Here is an 18,949-nt window from a genome sequence, read left to right as displayed (position 1 = left end):
ACAATTTGACAAGGGAAAAAGGAAGAGAAGCTAAAACTTTTTCAAGATACGTGTATTTTAAAATTTTTTGACTTAGTTAAAACTAATTAAATAATTTATCATTTATTTTATTTTTATATAATTTATTATATATATAACGTAAATTTTAAGTGTACAAATTATCTTATTTTAAGAATTAAGTTTAAAATTATTCTAATTTGATAAATAAAATTATAGGATGCCATTCATAAGAAAAAAACGAATAAAATTTTCCTCTTCCCTTGGGATATTGTTTTGCTATAATCTTAAAACCAACCACACATGCAATATGTGGTTGCAATTCATCAAAATGCATAAACATCCTTAGCATATAAGATTTTATAAAGTAATATCTTTACGTGCACGCGCCTCCAGATATACAAAAAAAAAAAAAAAAAAAAAAAAAAAAAAAAACGAATCTGAGACTGAAAAAAAATGTCTTGGGTGAAATTTCTTTTCCCACCTTCTATGTTTGTGATTGCAACATCTCTAGCATCTTTTACACCGTTGGCAATTTCTGGGTTATCAGAAATAAGAGGGAAACATCTTCAATATTCTAAGTTCTTTGGCGTTGGTTCACAAGCTTCTGCTGTAGCAGAATCGAAGGTAAAGTTTTCGAGTCGAGCTGGCATGGTTATGGTTTATACACCAGCTTTCCTTGCTGGGATTTCTTCTTTTGTGATTTTCCCAGATGTGGGTCTCAGGTTTTTGTTGCTCAGATCTGCCATTTCCATCCATTTCTTCAAGAGAGTTCTTGAGGTAATTAATTAACTCTCTCTCTCTCTCATAAATTATTAATTATAATTTTAAGTGTAAATATCAAATTTTTTATACAAATAAGATTGCGAAAGATGAAAAAATTATAGAAGTTGAAATTAAATTTATTAGAAATTATTTTATTGTATGAATTAATTAAATTAAATTTTGATAAAATCAAACTTTTTTTTTTTCAATTTAATTTGTTTTTCAAATTTTCTCTTTGATGCTTATGGTATCATAAAAAATTTCTTACCATTCAAACACTATCAACATGAACATCAAAATTCAAATTTTATGGTAACAATTACGTACTTAAATGGTAAGAACCTAGGGATAGAACAAATAAATATACTTAGTCTTAGTTTGGGTTTCACCGTAAATATAATATAATATAATTGAGTTCATTGAATTATTAATTAAATTTAAATATTAATTTTAATAAAATTTATTTAACATAAATTTTTTATTAAAATTTTTCAATCACAATTATAATAATTTTTTTTATTATTTTTAATTTTACAAAAACCACTGTCACCATTCATTCAATCAAAATTTTAGTGCAATTATTGACTATGAAAAACTTAAATTTGATTGTTGATTCACCAAGAAGAGATAAAGGGTACTAGAATTTGGTGCTAAAAGTTTCTTCTTTTTTTCTTTCATTTTCTTGGTGGAGAAAAGTGTCAGTTGATAAGGTGATGATGTAATGGATAAGGACAAATTTCACCTGAAGTTTTCAGCTTGGGTTCGGTGACTGATATCATATTGGTCCCAAGCTCACAAAAAATGAGAAAATTTGCTACACTGTCCCCAGTTCTTATTACCAATTTTCATTGTTCTTATGTTTTGTTTTGCAGTCTCTTTTTGTTCACAAATACAGTGGTGAAATGCCTTTTGACACAATGATAGTGATACTTCTCAGTTATTTCTCAGCCAGTGCACTCATGATCTTTAACCAACACCTCACCATGGGGCTTCCAGAGCCACCAGTTGATTTGAAGTACCCTGGAATTCTTCTGTTTTTAATAGGAATAAGTGGCAATTTCTACCATCATTACCTTCTTTCCAAGCTGAGAAGCAAAGGTGCCAAAGCATATAAGATTCCCAAGGGTGGTTTGTTTGACATTGTTATATGCCCTCACTATTTGTTCGAGGTTTTAGTGTTTTGGGGATTTGCTTTCATTTCCCAGACTTTGTATTCATTTTCATGCGCTCTTGGCACTTCTTTTTACTTGTTGGGTAGGAGTTATGCCACTAGGAGATGGTACCTTTCCAAATTTGAAGATTTTCCTAAGGGTGTCAAGGCTATGATTCCATTTGTATTTTAGCTGTATTGTGGTGAGTTCCCAACTCATTTATAAATTAACCAAGCACGTAATAATATTATAAATGTTTGAATTTTGTAATATTGAATTTTTATTTTAGCTTTCATTCAATTTTTTTTACAAAAAACACCAGTATATTTGAAATAAAAAAATATAAATATTAGAATTTAAATTTTAAATTTATTAAATGTTATCTTTTAAAAATAATTATATAAAATAATTAAATTAAAAGGTCGGATTTAGTTGATTGCATTTAATTACTTTTACGTGGAAATTAACTGAAATAATTGCACAACCAGCTTTGAAAGGTAACACTAAATAGAAAAGAGGCAACAGCTTTGAAGGCAATAGCAAATAGAAGAGGAAGCTGGCATCATCAGTGCACAACCAGTGATGACATTTTCATTCGGCTAAGTTACACTTGGAAATTTTGTGCCTTTCAGAGAAACTGAAGGCTTCATATATATTCCAAAAATTACAAAATATTTAGAGAAAAAAAAAAACCAAAGAAGAAGGAAGACAGTTGCCCTCAAGGGCATATTATGCCTGGCAAATATTTCATCAACAAACACAGTTATTCAAATGGTAAGACAGAAATTTCTTTCATTTTTTCTTCTGTCTTCTCTTGGAAATCAATCCAAGAGGAGAGAGAAGAAAAAATGAAAAGAAAATTTCTAATGGAAGAGGATATCCAATTTCTCTCATGAGCTCTCTCACTTGGCGCTGGCAAGTTGAGTGCGGAGCAGCTTGGCAGCAGCAACCATGTTGCTGAGGGCTGGTTTAACCTCGGGATACTTGCGAGTCTTGAGCCCACAGTCAGGGTTAACCCACAAGATGTTGGTCTCAAGCACGGCAAGCATCTTGTTAATTCTGTCGGCAATCTCTTCGGTTGATGGTATTCTGGGAGAGTGGATATCATAGACACCAGGGCCAATTCCAGCACCATACTTCACGCCTTCCCGGAAGACTGACAGGAGCTTCTCATCTGAACGTGAGTTCTCGATTGTGATGACATCAGCATCCATGTCAATAATTGAGTGAATGATATCATTGAAGTTAGAGTAGCACATGTGGGTGTGGATCTGTCAGAATTTTAAAGATGAGACCAATAAGATTTATGGTTATCATAGAGGGTAGGTGAATAAGAAAGTTTTGAGAGTTGAAAAGAGTGAAGGAATATACAAACCTGGGTAGTGTCCTGGACACCACAGTTGGTGATCCTAAAGGAGTGGACAGCCCATTTCAAGTAGAAGGCATGCTCAGACTTCCTCAGAGGCAACCCCTCTCTCAAAGCAGCCTCATCAATTTGGATAATATTGATACCGGCCTTCTCTAGATCCTCGACTTCATCCTTGATGGCCAAGGCAATCTGGTAGCAAGTCTCAAATCTGGAATTGGCAATGGTAGAATGTTAAAACGTAATTAATATTGCAAAGCAAAAAATGCAGGTAGAAATGAAATATTTCCAACCATTTTCCCCTATTGGCTTTCCTGTGCATACCTAGGCTGATCATTTCTGACAAAGGACCAATTGAGGATGGTAACAGGGCCGGTAAGCATTCCCTTCATTGGGCGTTGAGTCATGCTTTGGGCAGTAGATGACCAGAAAACAGTCATTGGCTTGGGGCGGCTAACATCACCATAGATTATTGGTGGTTTGACGCAGCGAGATCCATAAGATTGCACCCACCCATTAACAGTGAAAGCAAAACCAGACAACTGCTCACCAAAGTACTCAACCATATCGTTTCTCTGCACAGTTTAAAGTAATAGTTAGGACAATTGCCAAGAACTAACCAAAGATGTATCTCCTTTACTGCAAAATACCAAAACAAAAATGAATGATCACCTCGGGCTCTCCATGAACCAAGACATCAATGTCAAGCTCTTCCTGTAGGTCAACAACATTCTTAATTTCCTCCTTAATGGCTTTAATGTAATCATCCTCAGAGATTCTGAAGGGAACAAGAGATCACTGGTTAAAAGAATTGTCATATGTTAACATTTTATACAAAAGATATAAAGGAACTTTTCCAGATTAACTCACTTGTTAGCCTTGAATTCACGACGGACTCTCCTGAGTTCCACTGTTTGAGGGAAGGATCCAATGGTTGTGGTGGGAAGGATTGGTAGGTTAAGCTTTTTCTGCTGGGCATCCAGTCTAGCACTAACATTTGTTGCACGACGGTGGTCAGAGCCCTTCAAAGCAGCAGCCTGGGAATGCAAGCACGGTAAAACAAGGTAAGCAAAAAAAGATTTTCACAATAAGAAAGATTACTGCAGAACAGTCACTTGAAAGACAATTGGAATTTTAGTTTATCAAACCCTTACAGCCTTTTGAACAGCCTCATTGGTCACTCTTGGGGAGCACTTCCTTGAAGCCTGAGCAGCAGCATTGGCAGAGAAGAAGGCCTGAAAATAGATGAATTACTAGTACGTGAGATGGTGTCATCAAAGTCTTAAAAAAGCATCAAAAGTCTAAGTACAAAAGAGCAAGCCCCGGAAGGCTTAAGGCCCATATAAAGAAGCTCCCAGTTCTTAGAAAACTAGCAAAAACAAGTGGCAAAATTATAAGGAGATACCTCATCCTTCTGACCAGCCAATGCCTTGGCGAGAGCATTGACTTCAACAACTTTCTGAGCAGCAAATGCAAGCCAGGATTTGATTTCATTATCAAGCTTAGTCTCATTAACTAGATCAACAGCAGTGTGGAGAAGTGAGCATGAGGTGGACACCACAAGGTTGTCTGCACATCAGAAAATTAATTCACAGATATCAATAATAATAAATAAGAAAATTGTAATACTCACCATGTAATTACAAACCATAAAATGCAAATGAAAATAGAATACCTTTGGCCACAACAGCCTGAAGCTCCTCCAAGGTGTTAAGAGAAGAAGCAAGATCATTGGCCCAAATGTTCCTTCCATCAACAACTCCAGCAAAGAGGTACTTGCCCTTAGGGAAATTACTCTTGATCAAATCAATGGTCTGGGTTCCACGAACCAAATCCAAACCATAAGCAGTGACACCCTTCAATCCAATGAGGGTCTTGTATGCCTCAGCAGTAAGATCAGCAAAGTAGGTCTCAATCAGAACATTCAAGCCAGTGAGAGTAGATTCCAAATCAGCATAAGCAGCGGTGAATGCTTGCAATTGGTGAGAGTCAAGATCCAAGACAAGGGTGGGTTCATCGAACTGAATCCAGGAAGCACCAGCTGCCTTAAGCTCAGATATAACTTCCCTGTAGAGAGATTCAATGTTATAACAGCAAATTAGAGCAGTTATTTTAATTATATTAATAAAAGCTCAAAGACAAAAAGAGAACCAACTCTTACTTGTAGATAGGGAGGATTTTGGGGAGGAGAGAGAGAAGAGAAAAGGTCTTCTCAACACCCTTTGCAGGTTTAGACAGCAACAAGTATGACACAGGGCCAATAAGGACAGGGACAGTGTCAACTCCAAGCTGCATGCGGGACAGAGAATCATCATCCAAGTTTAATAATAAGACTACAAACATCTAATAAGAACTATAAAACACAGAATAAAAACGGAGCACCATAATCAAGTGGGTCTAATTAGTACTCTCATTCTCACTCAGGGCATTCTCAAAAATTGGATTGTATAAAATACAATAACTAGAGAGTTATAAACTATTATTTAAATAAAATCTCAGGCACAGTAATGAAAAACATGAGACCATTCCCTGAACCATGAGCCATTAAACCATAAGTTCTAAGCCATTGCATAGAAGAAAGTACCCTAAAGGATGGTTATTAAGGTCCAAAGCCTTGAAGCTATCCCCAACTCAGGCCATCATAAGCTTTTATGCATTTAGAACATATAAATCCTACTATTTCCATCATAATCTTCTATTTCGTGAAAAACCGCTCATGTACCTCAGCACTCTAACTTCAGGCAACCTCTATACTTACAGAATCTTAACATTCACTGTGATACCTTGCCTCTAAGTCCTAACTGAGCAACTAGCATAAGTATACATGACAAACAAAAATCTACATTGTTATAATAAATACAAAAATTAGACTTGGAGAACATACCGCCTTAGCCTCCTTGTACTCATCAACTGCCTTGTGAGATGCATAAGAGAAGTTAACATGAGGTCCCAATTCAGGAACAATGAAGTGGCTGAAATGACACATTGCATGGAATATAAGTATTAGTATCAGAAAACTCGACATGCAGAATAAAGCTAATAAAGTAAGACCAAGTACGGCAACTTACTAGTTGGTGTCAAACCACTTGGTCATTTCCATGGCAGGCACAGAGGCATTTCCTCTGGCCATGGAGAAATAAGTGTCAAATCCGATCTCACCACCATTCCAACCATATCTACCTGGAACAGCTCCAACCATTGATGTGGTATCAAGCACCTGGTCATAGAAAGAGAAAGTATTGCTGGGGATATACTTGATCCCAGCATCAGCCATCTGTTTCCATATGGATGACCTGAGATCAGCTGCAACCTTTTGCAAATCTCCTGCGCTGCTCTTCTTATCCCAGAAAGATTCCAAAGCAAACTTAAGCTCTCTCTTGGGTCCCATGCGGGGATATCCAACAATGTGTGAGGCCATTTTCTGAATCAAATAAAAGAACGGACAAAATTCAGCTTTATTATATAAAATCAGGTATAAAGATAACAACTTTGCATGTCTTATATTCCTGAATTGAATATCATAAGAATCAAAGCTAAGATCCAGGATGCATCTGCAATTCAGCATGGACTGAGATCAAAAGCTCGTATGATATGTTTTTGGAAATTACGAGCTAAAAAAAGAAAACCATATATTTGCCTAGAATAAGACTGTGCCTGAAAGATGTGCACATTAAAGCAAAAACTAGGCTTCAAAACAAACAAACTCAACATGGATTGAAGTGTGAGCCAACTTACTGGAAAAGGACCTTCCAGCATTTAGTAAAAAGCACAATGTGTTTAAATTCAAGATCTCAATTGGCACACGTGATTTAGTGATCTAGGAGACCTAGAGAATCAGAGATAAAGTCACCCTTACATTAATAACCAAACAAAATGCAGATCTAAAAGTTTTAAGATAACACTATCCCGGAAACCAAAGCCAAACTGCTTAGTTTACATTAGATCTATAGCAAGAAACCAACGATTAAACACTAGATCTATACATTCCAAAACCTCAAAAGATTTTATCTATTAAATTGCTTTCACAAACAGACAAAATCAAAAGATAAGCCAAAAGAAACTGATCAAATGCTAACACTAGCCAATAGATATTAAGAAGTTCAAATCATTTTAAGGAAAACCCAGAAAGAAAATCACAGGGAAAGTAGAAATGCTGACACTTACCAGTAGATCTCAGTGAAAAGAGACACAAATCTTTAATATTTTAACAAAAAAAAAAAAAGGAAAGAACAGAAAATCAAAGTTAAAAACTTTAACAGAAGTTTAAATCATTTTCAAGAAGACCCAGATAGGAGCATGAATTTTGTAGTTGAAAAGGAATGAAAGAAGAGTTAGAAATAATTAATGGACGATAAAAAAAAAAAGAGAGAGAGAAAAGATGATATATGGGGAAAGCGCAAAGAGCCATGAGTGAAGGAGAGCACTGAGAGGACGAACCGAGCCGTACCGTAGTGAACGGAGGTTGAACCGGAGGGAGAACTAAAGAAGAGTTCCTTAGAGATGGAGAGAGATGCAGAGGAAGAAGCGGCACGATTTGGGAAAGCGGAAGAGTTGCCTCTTTATAGCCTGGTGGTAGGCTACTAGCTTTCAACGACTGAATAAGATGTGAAATCCGATTTTTTTTTTCTTAATTTTAGTTTTAGTTAAATTTAACCTACAGGCGGCTTTTTTAGGCGGGGCGTGGGATTGTTTTGGAGTTGGTGAGTCAGCGGGTGGGTGTGTGAGAAAGAGTATAGAAACAGAAATAAGAGGGCTATGGATTCTTATGGGCTCACTATTTTTTTATTTTTTATTTATTGTGTGTCAAATTTTTTATGAAGTTTAAAAAAAATTAATTTATTTTTTAAGTTATAAAAAAAATTAGTATAATAAATAGATAAACAAATTAAATAAATTATAATGCAAAATTAAAGTCCAAAGAAAGGTCGATTTTAATTAATTCATTAATCTTGACAATAAATTATTTTAATACTCAATAATATAAGCATCTTCTCAAAATATCAAGAAAAGAAATTGTTTATCTACATTAAGACAATTTGGATATCTAAAATTTTTATTAAAAAAATTATATTGAACAAAATTATGAAATGCTCTATAAAAAAAATGAAATCTATTATTTGGCTATCTAAAACTCTGTATACGTTATACCACGCGCCACAAGAGACGCTTCCACCTACTACTAACCTAGTCAAAAATAACACAAATTTTATTGGCTGATTTTTTTTATTTTTTTTTTTATTTTCTTGAAGTGAGATCTTCAGAGAAGCAACCAAGGAGGGTTGGTGGCTGAAAGTTGTTGGGGTACCGGTGATTGGCCATTCGTTTTTTTTTTTTTTATGTGATGTTCGGTATTTTATAATTATTTTAAATTTTGATTAATTTAAAATTAAATTTTTTTTATTTTTAACATTTAAAATCGAATTTAAAAAAAAAAAATTGAACTCTTCACTACTAAAATTAATATTATTTTTTTTACACTTTGGTTGGAGGAGATTACACTTTTTAATGAAACGATTTGCACCGTATAATTCATAAATGTTATTCATATTTGTTTAATTTCTTTTTACTTTAATTTTAATTTTAAAATTTTTTAATATACATATTTTAAACTCTTATGAGTTTGAGATTTTTGACTTGATTCATTGTCAAAGTCTCAAGCAAACTGAAAGTGACATTCTTCAATATTTCATAGGAAAGGAAATTTCAAATATTGATTTTCAAATTCTTTATGTTAATAGTGGAATACAAAGTTTTGATTCATAGTATATATAGAAATAATTATGATGTAGGGAGATTCAAAGTTCAAATCTTATAAATTGTTACAATGTTATTTTTGTTTTTGTAGGTAATTTTATAAGAAATTTATGAATTTATTTTCAAATACAAATTTTTAAAATTTTAAATTTATAGTTTTTACAACAGAAAATTAAAAATAAAAATGCCTTAAATTATCAAAAAGTGTTGTTCAAGAAAGGAAAGGTAATTATGAATTGCCTTTTGAACCATATGAAATGATGAGAGTAAAATATTTGACACAAAAATATTTAAATTTAAATTCAAGATTGAAATATTTATAGCTTAATGATTTTGAAATCGATTCTAAAAATAAAAATTTTAATGGTAATTCAATAAAAAATAACCAAAGTAAAATCAATTATTTCTTGTACATTATTTTATTTTTGAATGGAGTGTTAGGTGGACCACTTAGTATTACTAGAAGATTTTGTACGTGTCATTTATAAAGGTAGGGCTAATGAAATTGAAGTGAAGTGGTGGAGTTGTGTTGGGAGGAATAGGAGTGTAAATGATACGTTAGTATTCTAAAGTTATTCGGGTTTGATTATTAAAAAATGTAAATTCGGTTCGATTATTATCGAGTCGAGTTCAATTAGCTCGACTTATCGATCGAGTCGAATTTGAATATTCTTATATCCGATTCAAGTAGCTCATGAATTTAATCGAGTTTTTATATTTAAATATATTTTTATTATTTTAATTAATAAACTATTTCGAATTCGAGTTCGAGCTCGAGCATAAATAATCGAACTCTTATCGAGTATACGAATCGAGCTTATTTTTACATATTAATCGAGTTTAATCGAGCGAGCTCGAGTAACTCAAATTCGATCACGAATCGAGTTTGAACCGAGTATCAAACAGCGAGTTGTGAATCGAGCTTGAGCTCAAACTTCTCATTGTGTCAGCTCAACTCGATTTAATTACATTCCTAAGTGGGAGTAAAATGAACAGGGATATAATAAAATACTTGATTAAAAAAAATACCAAAACCATAAAATTTTTCTGCATATGATTTGTAAAGAGTCTAAACACTACCTTTTTCCTTTTACAATAGGGATTATCAAAGATATGAACAACTTTTTTAATTTATGAGAAAAATATAAAAAAAAAATATTTATCGACATTATTATTTGCTCTACCTAAATTTTATTTAAACTTTTAAGATTGGTTCGACATTAAAATTATCATTGAAAATTATAAAAAAAAATTGGGACTATGATTGATTTTAAATGCAAATTTCAATTTATTTTTATAAAAAAATTGTGCTCACAAAATTTTTTATGAGATTAAAGTCAAATTTGTAATTATGTTATGAGTTGATATTGAATTTTGTCATTATATTTTTAATTTTTTTGATTTTTTAACGTAAAATAATGAAATTTTACTATTTGTATTAATAGATTATTTTATGAAATATTTCAATTTATATATTTTTATTTAAAAATTAATGAAATTTATTGCACAATCACAAATTTCATTATTTGCATTAATAAGATATTTTGTAAAATAATTTAATTATGTTATTTTTATAAAAATAAATAACAAAATTGAAAGTACAATGACAATTTTAAATAAAATTAAAGTACAATTGCAAAATTCAATATTGAATCATAATATCATCAAAAAAATTTTCCTTAACCCCTAATTGTGTTTATAACGCAAAACTAGGTCTAATTGTTTATTATTGAACAATGAAAATATCTAAGACAACACATGGATACATGTTTTCACAAATATTTTGAGATTTGTGTGAATAAAATTATAAATAATACTCCTTAATGACTTTATAAAAAAAAAAAATTCAAAGAATATTCCACTTTGATAGAAGAGGTATCCTTTGGGCATAGGAAATTTATTTACTAAAATATTTTGCTTTGTTTGTCAGCTTGTGAGTTGTGGTTCCACATCTTGTCTTATTTGACTGTGCTTATGAATATTTATTTATTTTTTCATAAATTAAGGTTTTAAATCATTTATATATTTAAAAAATAGAAGTCCCTTGAACCAAACATTGTTCTAAAACTTTTGTTTTTTTACTATTTAAAACTAAAAAATATTGAAACTCATCAAATTATTATATTTTAAGTTCTAATTAGTCATTGCTTAACGTAAACTGAAGTTTATATACTAATTTAAAAATGAAATTACTAATTGGACTTTCTACGACATAAGATTAGAGCATTATAGCTAAAATTTAAAATGTTTATACAATTTTGAACATTTTAACTTAATTACTTGAGCTATATTTATGTATATTTGTCCTTTTTTATAAAATTAATAATATAAAAAATTACAATAATAATCAAATATTATATATAAAAAATTATTTAAACATATAAACAAACTACCAATATATAGATTTTTTTTTCCTTTTCTCCAAATAGGTATAGAAATTCACTGTAGGTTATTGACAACAAATAAAAATGTATTTTTTAAAATATATTTGATCCATATTCTTGTTAAATTAAAACTTCATCCCTTTAATTATTATTAAATTTTAAATATTTTAAATAAAAATTACCTTATATATATAAAAAAATGAAAAAAATAGAAGTAAAAATAAATAATTATTACCGAGGAGCATTTGGATGGGGGTGTTTGATTTTTGGAATATTGCCTGAATTTGAGATGTAATTTACACTCGTGTATATAAACATTTGTTGATTTAAGTAATAAAAATTTTAATTTTTTAAATTAAAATTTTAGTTTTAAGTATTATAAATAAAAAAATAAATTAAAAAGAGTTTATTCTCTTACACATTTGATTGGATTTGATTTAAAATTATCTTGATCTAAAATTATTACCGCACATGGGATCCCAAACAACAAAAAAAATCTACACCCGCCCGTGGGTTCGATTATGGGCGGGGGTGCGTCGGTGAAGAGCTCAAATCGAATGAAAAGCAAAAAGAGCTCAGATGTAAAATATTTCAATGGGAAAGTGCGGTGGACAGGGTGTGGCACGTCCTACTGCCGGTGTCGGTGGTACACCACGGATCCCACCGTACAACTGGCAACTTGACAAAAGGCAAAAACATTCTACCGCAGAAGTCCCACGCTCTTTCTAATGTGTCGTGGGGACCACTCTCTCCTCTCAAACTTTCTGCCATATCAGAACACTAAATTTTTGTTTGTCAGAAGTAAGAAGGCAAGCATTGGACAAGTTGCCGAGTTCGGAAATAATTGTAGATCTCTCTCTCTCTCTCAGTTTCTGTCATGTAATTGAAAACGGGAGAATGAAAATGATGGGCAAATCTTCAAGCAAGTACAATTTTAGAGCATATGCATAATATAAATGATTTATGTTTCAAAATTTTTGAGATAGAAATTATCTTACTAGATTCAAGAGGCTTTGATTTTTAATTTATATATAATCTTGAATACTTGATCCTCTGAATTGTTATACTGTTTTTCAACCGCAAAATTTTGATAGGAAAAAACGCTGTCTTTTTTTTTATTATTCTATAAATTTTATCTCAAAATTTAAACGCACAAAATATTTTCAAGGTAAAGACCTAAACTTTGATTTTTAAATTGTCCCCTCAAAAACATTAGACTTTTTAATGGATAAAATGTTTATTCATTATAAATTAATAATATATATTTATTTTGTTTTTACACATTAAATGTATGTTGAAATTTAAATAATATATATAGATATAATTTTTTTATTAATATAATAAAATTTTGAGTTTAATTTTATTAATTCATATAATTATTTATAAAAAATTAATATTCAACAAGTTTAACATTTAAATCTTAATATCGATAAATTTTTTTTATTTTTAAATTACCACTTTTTTTATTAAAAATTCATAAAATTTTATCATGACTAATGAATGACTCTCATTATTCCAAACCAAAAAATAAAAATCTTTGTCGATATTTAAATGAATGGTGTCACATTAGCATTAGAAAGTGAAGATAACAAGGTTTAACATAATTTTATAAATCATTTTAGGTCAGAAATAGATAATCCTTGATATTCCAATTTAAATTATGCTAAAGTTATAAAGCCACATTATTTTTTAAATTAAGATTGACTTGAGTTGTCACTTAAGCATATTTTAAGTATAGTTTTAGTAATTTCAGACACGATAAGATGATATAACATGAAAAAAATTATATATGTATTTTAAAAAATGTATTTCATATTTATTCGTGTCGATATAAATTACGATACAATATAATTCATGTATTATATGTATAGACATGTTTAAACATATAATACGATACGAATAATACGTTTAATTTAATTTTGTTACGCTTAACATATTTTTTTGTATTTAATTTAATTTAATATAAATATATAAAGATTATTTTAATTTTTAAATTTTTAATTATGATACTTAATTAGTTATTTAATATCATATAAAAATTATTTTAAATATTTAATTATGATACTTATTTAATAATTATTATAAAATTATTTTTTATATTAATAATATTAATATTAATATTAATCTTTAATAGTTTATCATTTTGAATTGATATTAAAAATTAATATAGTTATATAATATGTATTAAAATTTAAATATATATATATATTAAATACATATTAAAGATGTATTAAATTTTTTTATTATTTTAATATGTAAATACTTTTTTATATTATTAATATGCCAAGTTTATTAAGCTATAAATGATAGATAATTTATAATTATTTATTATTTTAGTTATCTTTTTGTATAAATTCATTTTAGTCATATCTATTTGTATATATTTGTATTAATTATATCCATTCGTTTATATCTATATTATTAATGTTTATTTATATCGTGTTTACATAAATTAATTGTACACATATTAATCGTGTCATGTCTCATATAATATGTATAATAAATATGTAATATTTATGTTTAAAATTTAAATATATTTTATAATTCATATCATATTCATATTTTAATAATTCGTATCGTTTATATGTTAAATACGATATGAAATACAACATGAAAACATAAATTACTAGGTCTATTCACGTGATAAGAGTCAGATATGATTTGCATAAAAAACTTAAGTTAGAAGTGTAACGGGAATTCTCTTTCCTATATATAAAAAAAAATTAACCTAAATTATTAGTTTTAGGAAGTATGATTCAACTAAATTTTGATTTCAACTTAAGTTGTCGCAATCCACCTTAATCATCTGCTCAATTTACCTAATAAAACAACAAAATTGACCTTAACAATTGCTTAAATGACGAATAAGAGATTCACTTAAATTTTCAATTCTAGTTATGCTAAAATTCCAAAGCTACATTATTGTTAAAAGTAGGATTGACCTTAAATTCTTGTTACAATCAAAGAAAATATATATATAAAAAAAAAAAAAAAACACAAAGAGCTTTGACACATTTCTAATCCAATTGCCTTTGACCAATATTTAGTTATCAAATAGAGACTATTTGGCACTGAACAAGCAATTGTTAGCAAAAAAACAACCTTGTTTTTCTTATGGTGTAAGCCATAAGTTAGGAGATTGGTTAAAAATGAAAGGATATTCCCAATTTCTTAGGTTATCAATAAATTTGATAATTTAAAATATAATATAATAAAATATAAATATAATATAAAAATAAAAATATGAAAGTGATACAATTTAAATTTATATATATTTAACAAAATAAAAAATTATATTTTTATATTAATATATATTATGATACATAATTTTTGTATAAAACATAATATAAATACATAAATTTTTATATTTTATATAATGCATAATATTTAATTATTGGTGAGTTTGTTTAAACCAAGATTTTCTTTTTTCTTCCATTAAAAAAAAAAAAAAGAAAAAACTACCAAACCCCAATATAGTTGAAAGCCTTTTGCGTGGATGGCGAGCTATGCCTGGACAGGCGTCTCTCACCACCAACTGCTGATTGTTACGTGTTCCTAACCCATCCGAATCCGCCACCTTAATTTTGACTTTTCATTATAAAAAAGGACTAAAACATATTTTTTTTCTTTTTTTTTTTACTTTTTATAATTAGTTAAAAAAAAGTGAAAAAAATTTCTCTAATATTTTTTATTTTTTATATATATGAAATTGCTAAAAATTAAATCTTAATAAAAAATTAAAAAATTAATACTTTTATTAATAAATTTGGTGGATTTTTGCTTGTTTGATGGTCGAATGTAACTAGGGACGATAATTAAATCCCTCTCCGATAGGTTTCGGTCCTATCCGATCTTATGAGATCGAATTTTTTTTTGAATTTCGAGTTTAGGGTCGGGTCGAGTATAATTAAGAAACAATCGAGGTCGGATCGGGTTCGAGTATGCCTAAAACCCGACTCGATTCGACCCTACATTATATAAAAAATTATTTTTTAATTAATTATTTAATTATATATATTTATATAATTATATTTTTAAATATTTATATTTAAAAAATAATATTTTATTAATTTCGAGTTGAATCGAGTACAATTTATGTATTATCGGATCGAGTCGAATTCGAATATAAAAAAAATCAGGTAAGATCGAATTCGAGTTTAATAAATCATAAAATCGAGTCGGATTCGGGGCGAGCAAAACTCATCCCGAACCCGACCCGATGCCATCTCTAGGTGTAACTTGAGTATATTGCTTTTAAGAATGGTTTTTATTATTAATAATTGTTAGCATTTTGCCTCTTTCCTTTGAAATTAAAATATATGTTTTTTTTTTTTTTTCAAGACGTGTTCAAAAAGTTTATACATATATATATATATATATATATATTACTACAAATCTTACTTTCAATAATTTTTACCTTTTTTTTCGACCTTCAAAGCATTTGAATGTCAATAATATAAAATAAATTTTAAATTAAAATTCAAAAAGCCTTAAATTAATATTTCTTATAGCATTAAGACAAATTTAAATATTAAATTTAAAAAGAAATAAAAATTTTTGCGCAAAATGGGTAGCACTCATCTATTAAGTTGAGAGAATATGGGAAGTGCAACTGGGCTCCCCATTATGAACACATGTTATTGTCCTTCCTGAGCCTGGACTTCCCAATGGGCTAGCCCATTTTTGTTTGCTTTGCTCTCTCCAAAAACAGACCCTTTTCGTCGTCTAATTCAAATGCAAATGGCATCGCGAAATCGGGTGCATTTTACTTAGAATTCTGTTGATTATAATTTTATAATTATTTATACATTAAAAATTATATAAAGATTCGTGATTTTTAAATGTAAATTTTATATTATTTAAAATTATAATTGATTAATTATAATGTAATAATTATAGATAATATGTTATATCAATGGTTGGTGAAATTTTTTGAAGAATGAAATATGAAAAAAATATTTTAAAAGTAATTAATTTCTTAAAAAAATACTTAATTTCACTCCTTATGCATTAATTGCTGACAAAGATGAATACTATATTTATACGATAAAGATGATCATAATTAATTTACAATTCATTTATATAATCGACAAAAAAAATTTTCATCACATTATTATATTGTTATGAAATTAAACCCTTAAAATTTTTAATAATTAAATTTTAAATCACTAAAATGATACGATAAAAATTTATTTTTAATTATAGCTCTATTTGTTTTATGGAAAATAACTTTCGAAAGATAATTTTCACATTTTTAAATATTTGTTAAGTAAAAAATTAGTTGGTAAATAAAAACTAAATTTATTGTTTTGAAATTATCTTACAAATTTAGAAAAGAAAAAGTATTATTCAAAAAAAATTTTCTACGAGTAAAACTATTTATCAATATTTTTAAATATAATTTTACTTATAAATAATAATATATTAATAAATTAATAAAGAATATAAAGAATAATAAATAGTTAATATTATTAAAATTTAATTATTTTTTAATTTTAATAATTTTAATAATAAATAACTTGAATATATTTTAATAATTATATTAATATTATTTAAAAAAAACAAAATTTTCTAAAAACCAATCAAATAAAAAAATATTTTTCATTAACTCATCCAAATAATAAAAACTTTCTTTCAATTCAAAAAACATAAATATTTTTTGCAAAACAAATGGAACATATCATTTAAAAGAGTTGGGATCACCTATGGGTGCCAAAATTAACAAACAAAACCACGAAAACAATCAATTGTGTTTCGGATCAACATGGCCAGCTAGAAATGATCAAACCATTATATTATTTTCTTCTCATACTATTATTATTTTTATCTCTTCACATTCATACGGATCATTATTTTTCAAACTAAATAGCATCACCCATTATATTATTAGTTGGTAATTAAGTCAACTTAAACAAAAAAAAGTGTTCGTCATTGATGCATAGACTAGACCATTAAAATAAAAGTTGCATGCAATTAAAAAGCTATATTAATTTGAGCAGGTTTTCTTTTCTTCTTTTGACTTCTAGCAATGACCTCACATGGGAGAAAAAAAATCAAAAAATCAAAAAATTAATTTAAAATTATAATGTTCAGTTTATTTTGAATTATTATTTTTTATTTAGTTTGAATCAAATTTAGATATTAAATATATATATATATATATTAAGTTCAGATTGAATTTTGAATTAAGAAATAAAAAATAAAAAAAAATCTAATTGAACTGAATTATATATATTTTACATTTTTATAAAATAAAAATAATAATTTTATATCAAAATCTATTTAAATATATTAAAATTTTATATTAAAATAATATATAAAAATAAAAAATAAAAAATCAGTAACCAAATCAAACTGATAAAATTCGATTCGAATAAAATAAAAGTTTAATTTTTATTCGAATAAGATTTTAAATTTTCATAATATTATACAATATTAAAAAAAAACTAAACCAAATCCAAATCGAACTGAATCATTATCTAGGGTTTTATTGGTGGATCTTTTTAGCTAGGGTTTTAAAGATTTATTATAAACATGTTATTTTCTTTAGGGTTTAAGAGTGGAGCCAAAGGATTACAAAGAATGCTTGTGTGACAGCCTCGATAAATTATCAATTGAGTATGGTAATTGATAGTTTATCATATTAATAAAAAATTTCTTGTATGATGTTTTGATTGTTTTTAAAAAAAAATTTTTATTTCGGTTGCATGATTCGTTACGTAATTCGAAGGAATCATTGAATTTTGTGATTCCAACAAATTGTTTTTGGAAATATGGGGTAAAGTTCTGTCGTTTTGTTGGCATGTCCATTTGATTCTATTGATTATAACGAAGAGAATATACTAAATTAACAAGAAATCAAGAAGAAATATTGTTTGACAATCACAAATAAGTTCAACAAAGTTTGTTAAATACAACACATTTTTCTTGTTGAAAATGTTAACCATGACATGAAGAATAATTGATAATTAAGTCTTTGTCGATGGCAACTGACAATAACAATGAATAACACAATTATTATAAATATATACATCTTTAAAATAATCTAACATAGGTTAATTATTATAAAATGACCGTTTTTTGCCGCGAGTTGCGTACTAATTGTTGTTTGAAAACTTTTTTTTTTCTATTTTGACAAAACATAATGGAGAATTGTTTATCTAGAATGTACTTTTCATGAATTAAGATTGAAAAAAAAAATGAAATGGTCAGACAAAAACCATTGTATTAGAAAATAAATTAAATTAAATTGTTTAACTGATGATGGGTTTAGGGGATGCAGTCACAACGTCTGAAATTTCAGTAACTATGCACATTGGCAAAAGATTTTATAAGATGAATCATGATTTAATTCAATTAATTTATGCGATAAAAAAATGATATTTAATAGATTTAAAGTTTAAATCCCAATAATTACAATAACTTCTTCTTATAATCTCCTTCATAAATATATATATGTTTTGTTTTTTTTTTTATTATATTATGAGGACAAAATCCTAGTACAAGTAAAGGATAAGGAAGAGACTTGGCTC

General features: G+C 28.1%; 2 protein-coding genes across 9 annotated transcripts; one reads left to right on the top strand and one right to left on the bottom strand.

The window, feature by feature from the left end:
• The first annotated feature begins 396 nt into the window (after positions 1–396).
• Positions 397–2,183, top strand: LOC111277801 (uncharacterized). Its single transcript, XM_022864217.2, has 2 exons — positions 397–777; positions 1,635–2,183. The coding sequence occupies exons 1-2, from the start codon at positions 454–456 to the stop codon at positions 2,103–2,105; spliced, it is 795 nt and encodes a 264-aa protein (XP_022719952.2). The 5' UTR covers positions 397–453; the 3' UTR covers positions 2,106–2,183.
• A 274-nt stretch (positions 2,184–2,457) lies between these two features.
• Positions 2,458–7,810, bottom strand: LOC111277019 (5-methyltetrahydropteroyltriglutamate--homocysteine methyltransferase-like). 8 transcript variants are annotated; one of them, XM_089763873.1, is made up of 13 exons: positions 7,727–7,810; positions 7,015–7,105; positions 6,348–6,700; positions 6,164–6,251; positions 5,441–5,568; positions 4,955–5,346; positions 4,685–4,848; positions 4,428–4,514; positions 4,150–4,316; positions 3,952–4,057; positions 3,604–3,854; positions 3,289–3,490; positions 2,458–3,184 (listed from the first exon to the last, which is right to left on the bottom strand). In XM_089763873.1, the coding sequence occupies exons 2-13, from the start codon at positions 7,033–7,035 to the stop codon at positions 2,816–2,818; spliced, it is 2,328 nt and encodes a 775-aa protein (XP_089619999.1). In that variant the 5' UTR covers positions 7,036–7,105; positions 7,727–7,810; the 3' UTR covers positions 2,458–2,815. The 8 variants fall into 8 exon arrangements, with proteins under 8 accessions (XP_089619999.1, XP_089620000.1, XP_089620005.1 ...); XM_089763874.1 differs by having other exon boundaries at positions 4,434–4,514; XM_089763879.1 differs by lacking the exon at positions 7,015–7,105 and having other exon boundaries at positions 4,434–4,514; positions 7,444–7,810.
• Between the last annotated feature and the right edge of the window lie 11,139 nt (positions 7,811–18,949).

The sequence above is a fragment of the Durio zibethinus genome, chromosome 7 (genome assembly GCF_047325235.1).
Source record: "Durio zibethinus cultivar Kanyao isolate XHJ-2024 chromosome 7, ASM4732523v1, whole genome shotgun sequence".
Taxonomy (NCBI): Eukaryota; Viridiplantae; Streptophyta; class Magnoliopsida; order Malvales; family Malvaceae; genus Durio; species Durio zibethinus.
The sequence above is the reverse complement of the archived record's forward strand: the minus strand, read 5'-3'. Positions and strand labels throughout refer to the sequence as shown.

Coding starts and splice junctions, on each gene's coding strand:
- LOC111277801 (XM_022864217.2), top strand. CDS start 454: ATGTCTTGGGTGAAATTTCTTTTCCCACCTTCTATGTTTGTGATTGCA. Junction 778..1,634: donor TCTTCAAGAGAGTTCTTGAG/GTAATTAATTAA, acceptor TTTGTTTTGCAG/TCTCTTTTTGTTCACAAATA.
- LOC111277019 (XM_089763873.1), bottom strand. CDS start 7,035: ATGCTGGAAGGTCCTTTTCCA. Junction 5,569..6,163: donor AGTACAAGGAGGCTAAGGCG/GTATGTTCTCCA, acceptor TCCCGCATGCAG/CTTGGAGTTGACACTGTCCC. Junction 4,317..4,427: donor CTGTTCAAAAGGCTGTAAGG/GTTTGATAAACT, acceptor TTGCATTCCCAG/GCTGCTGCTTTGAAGGGCTC.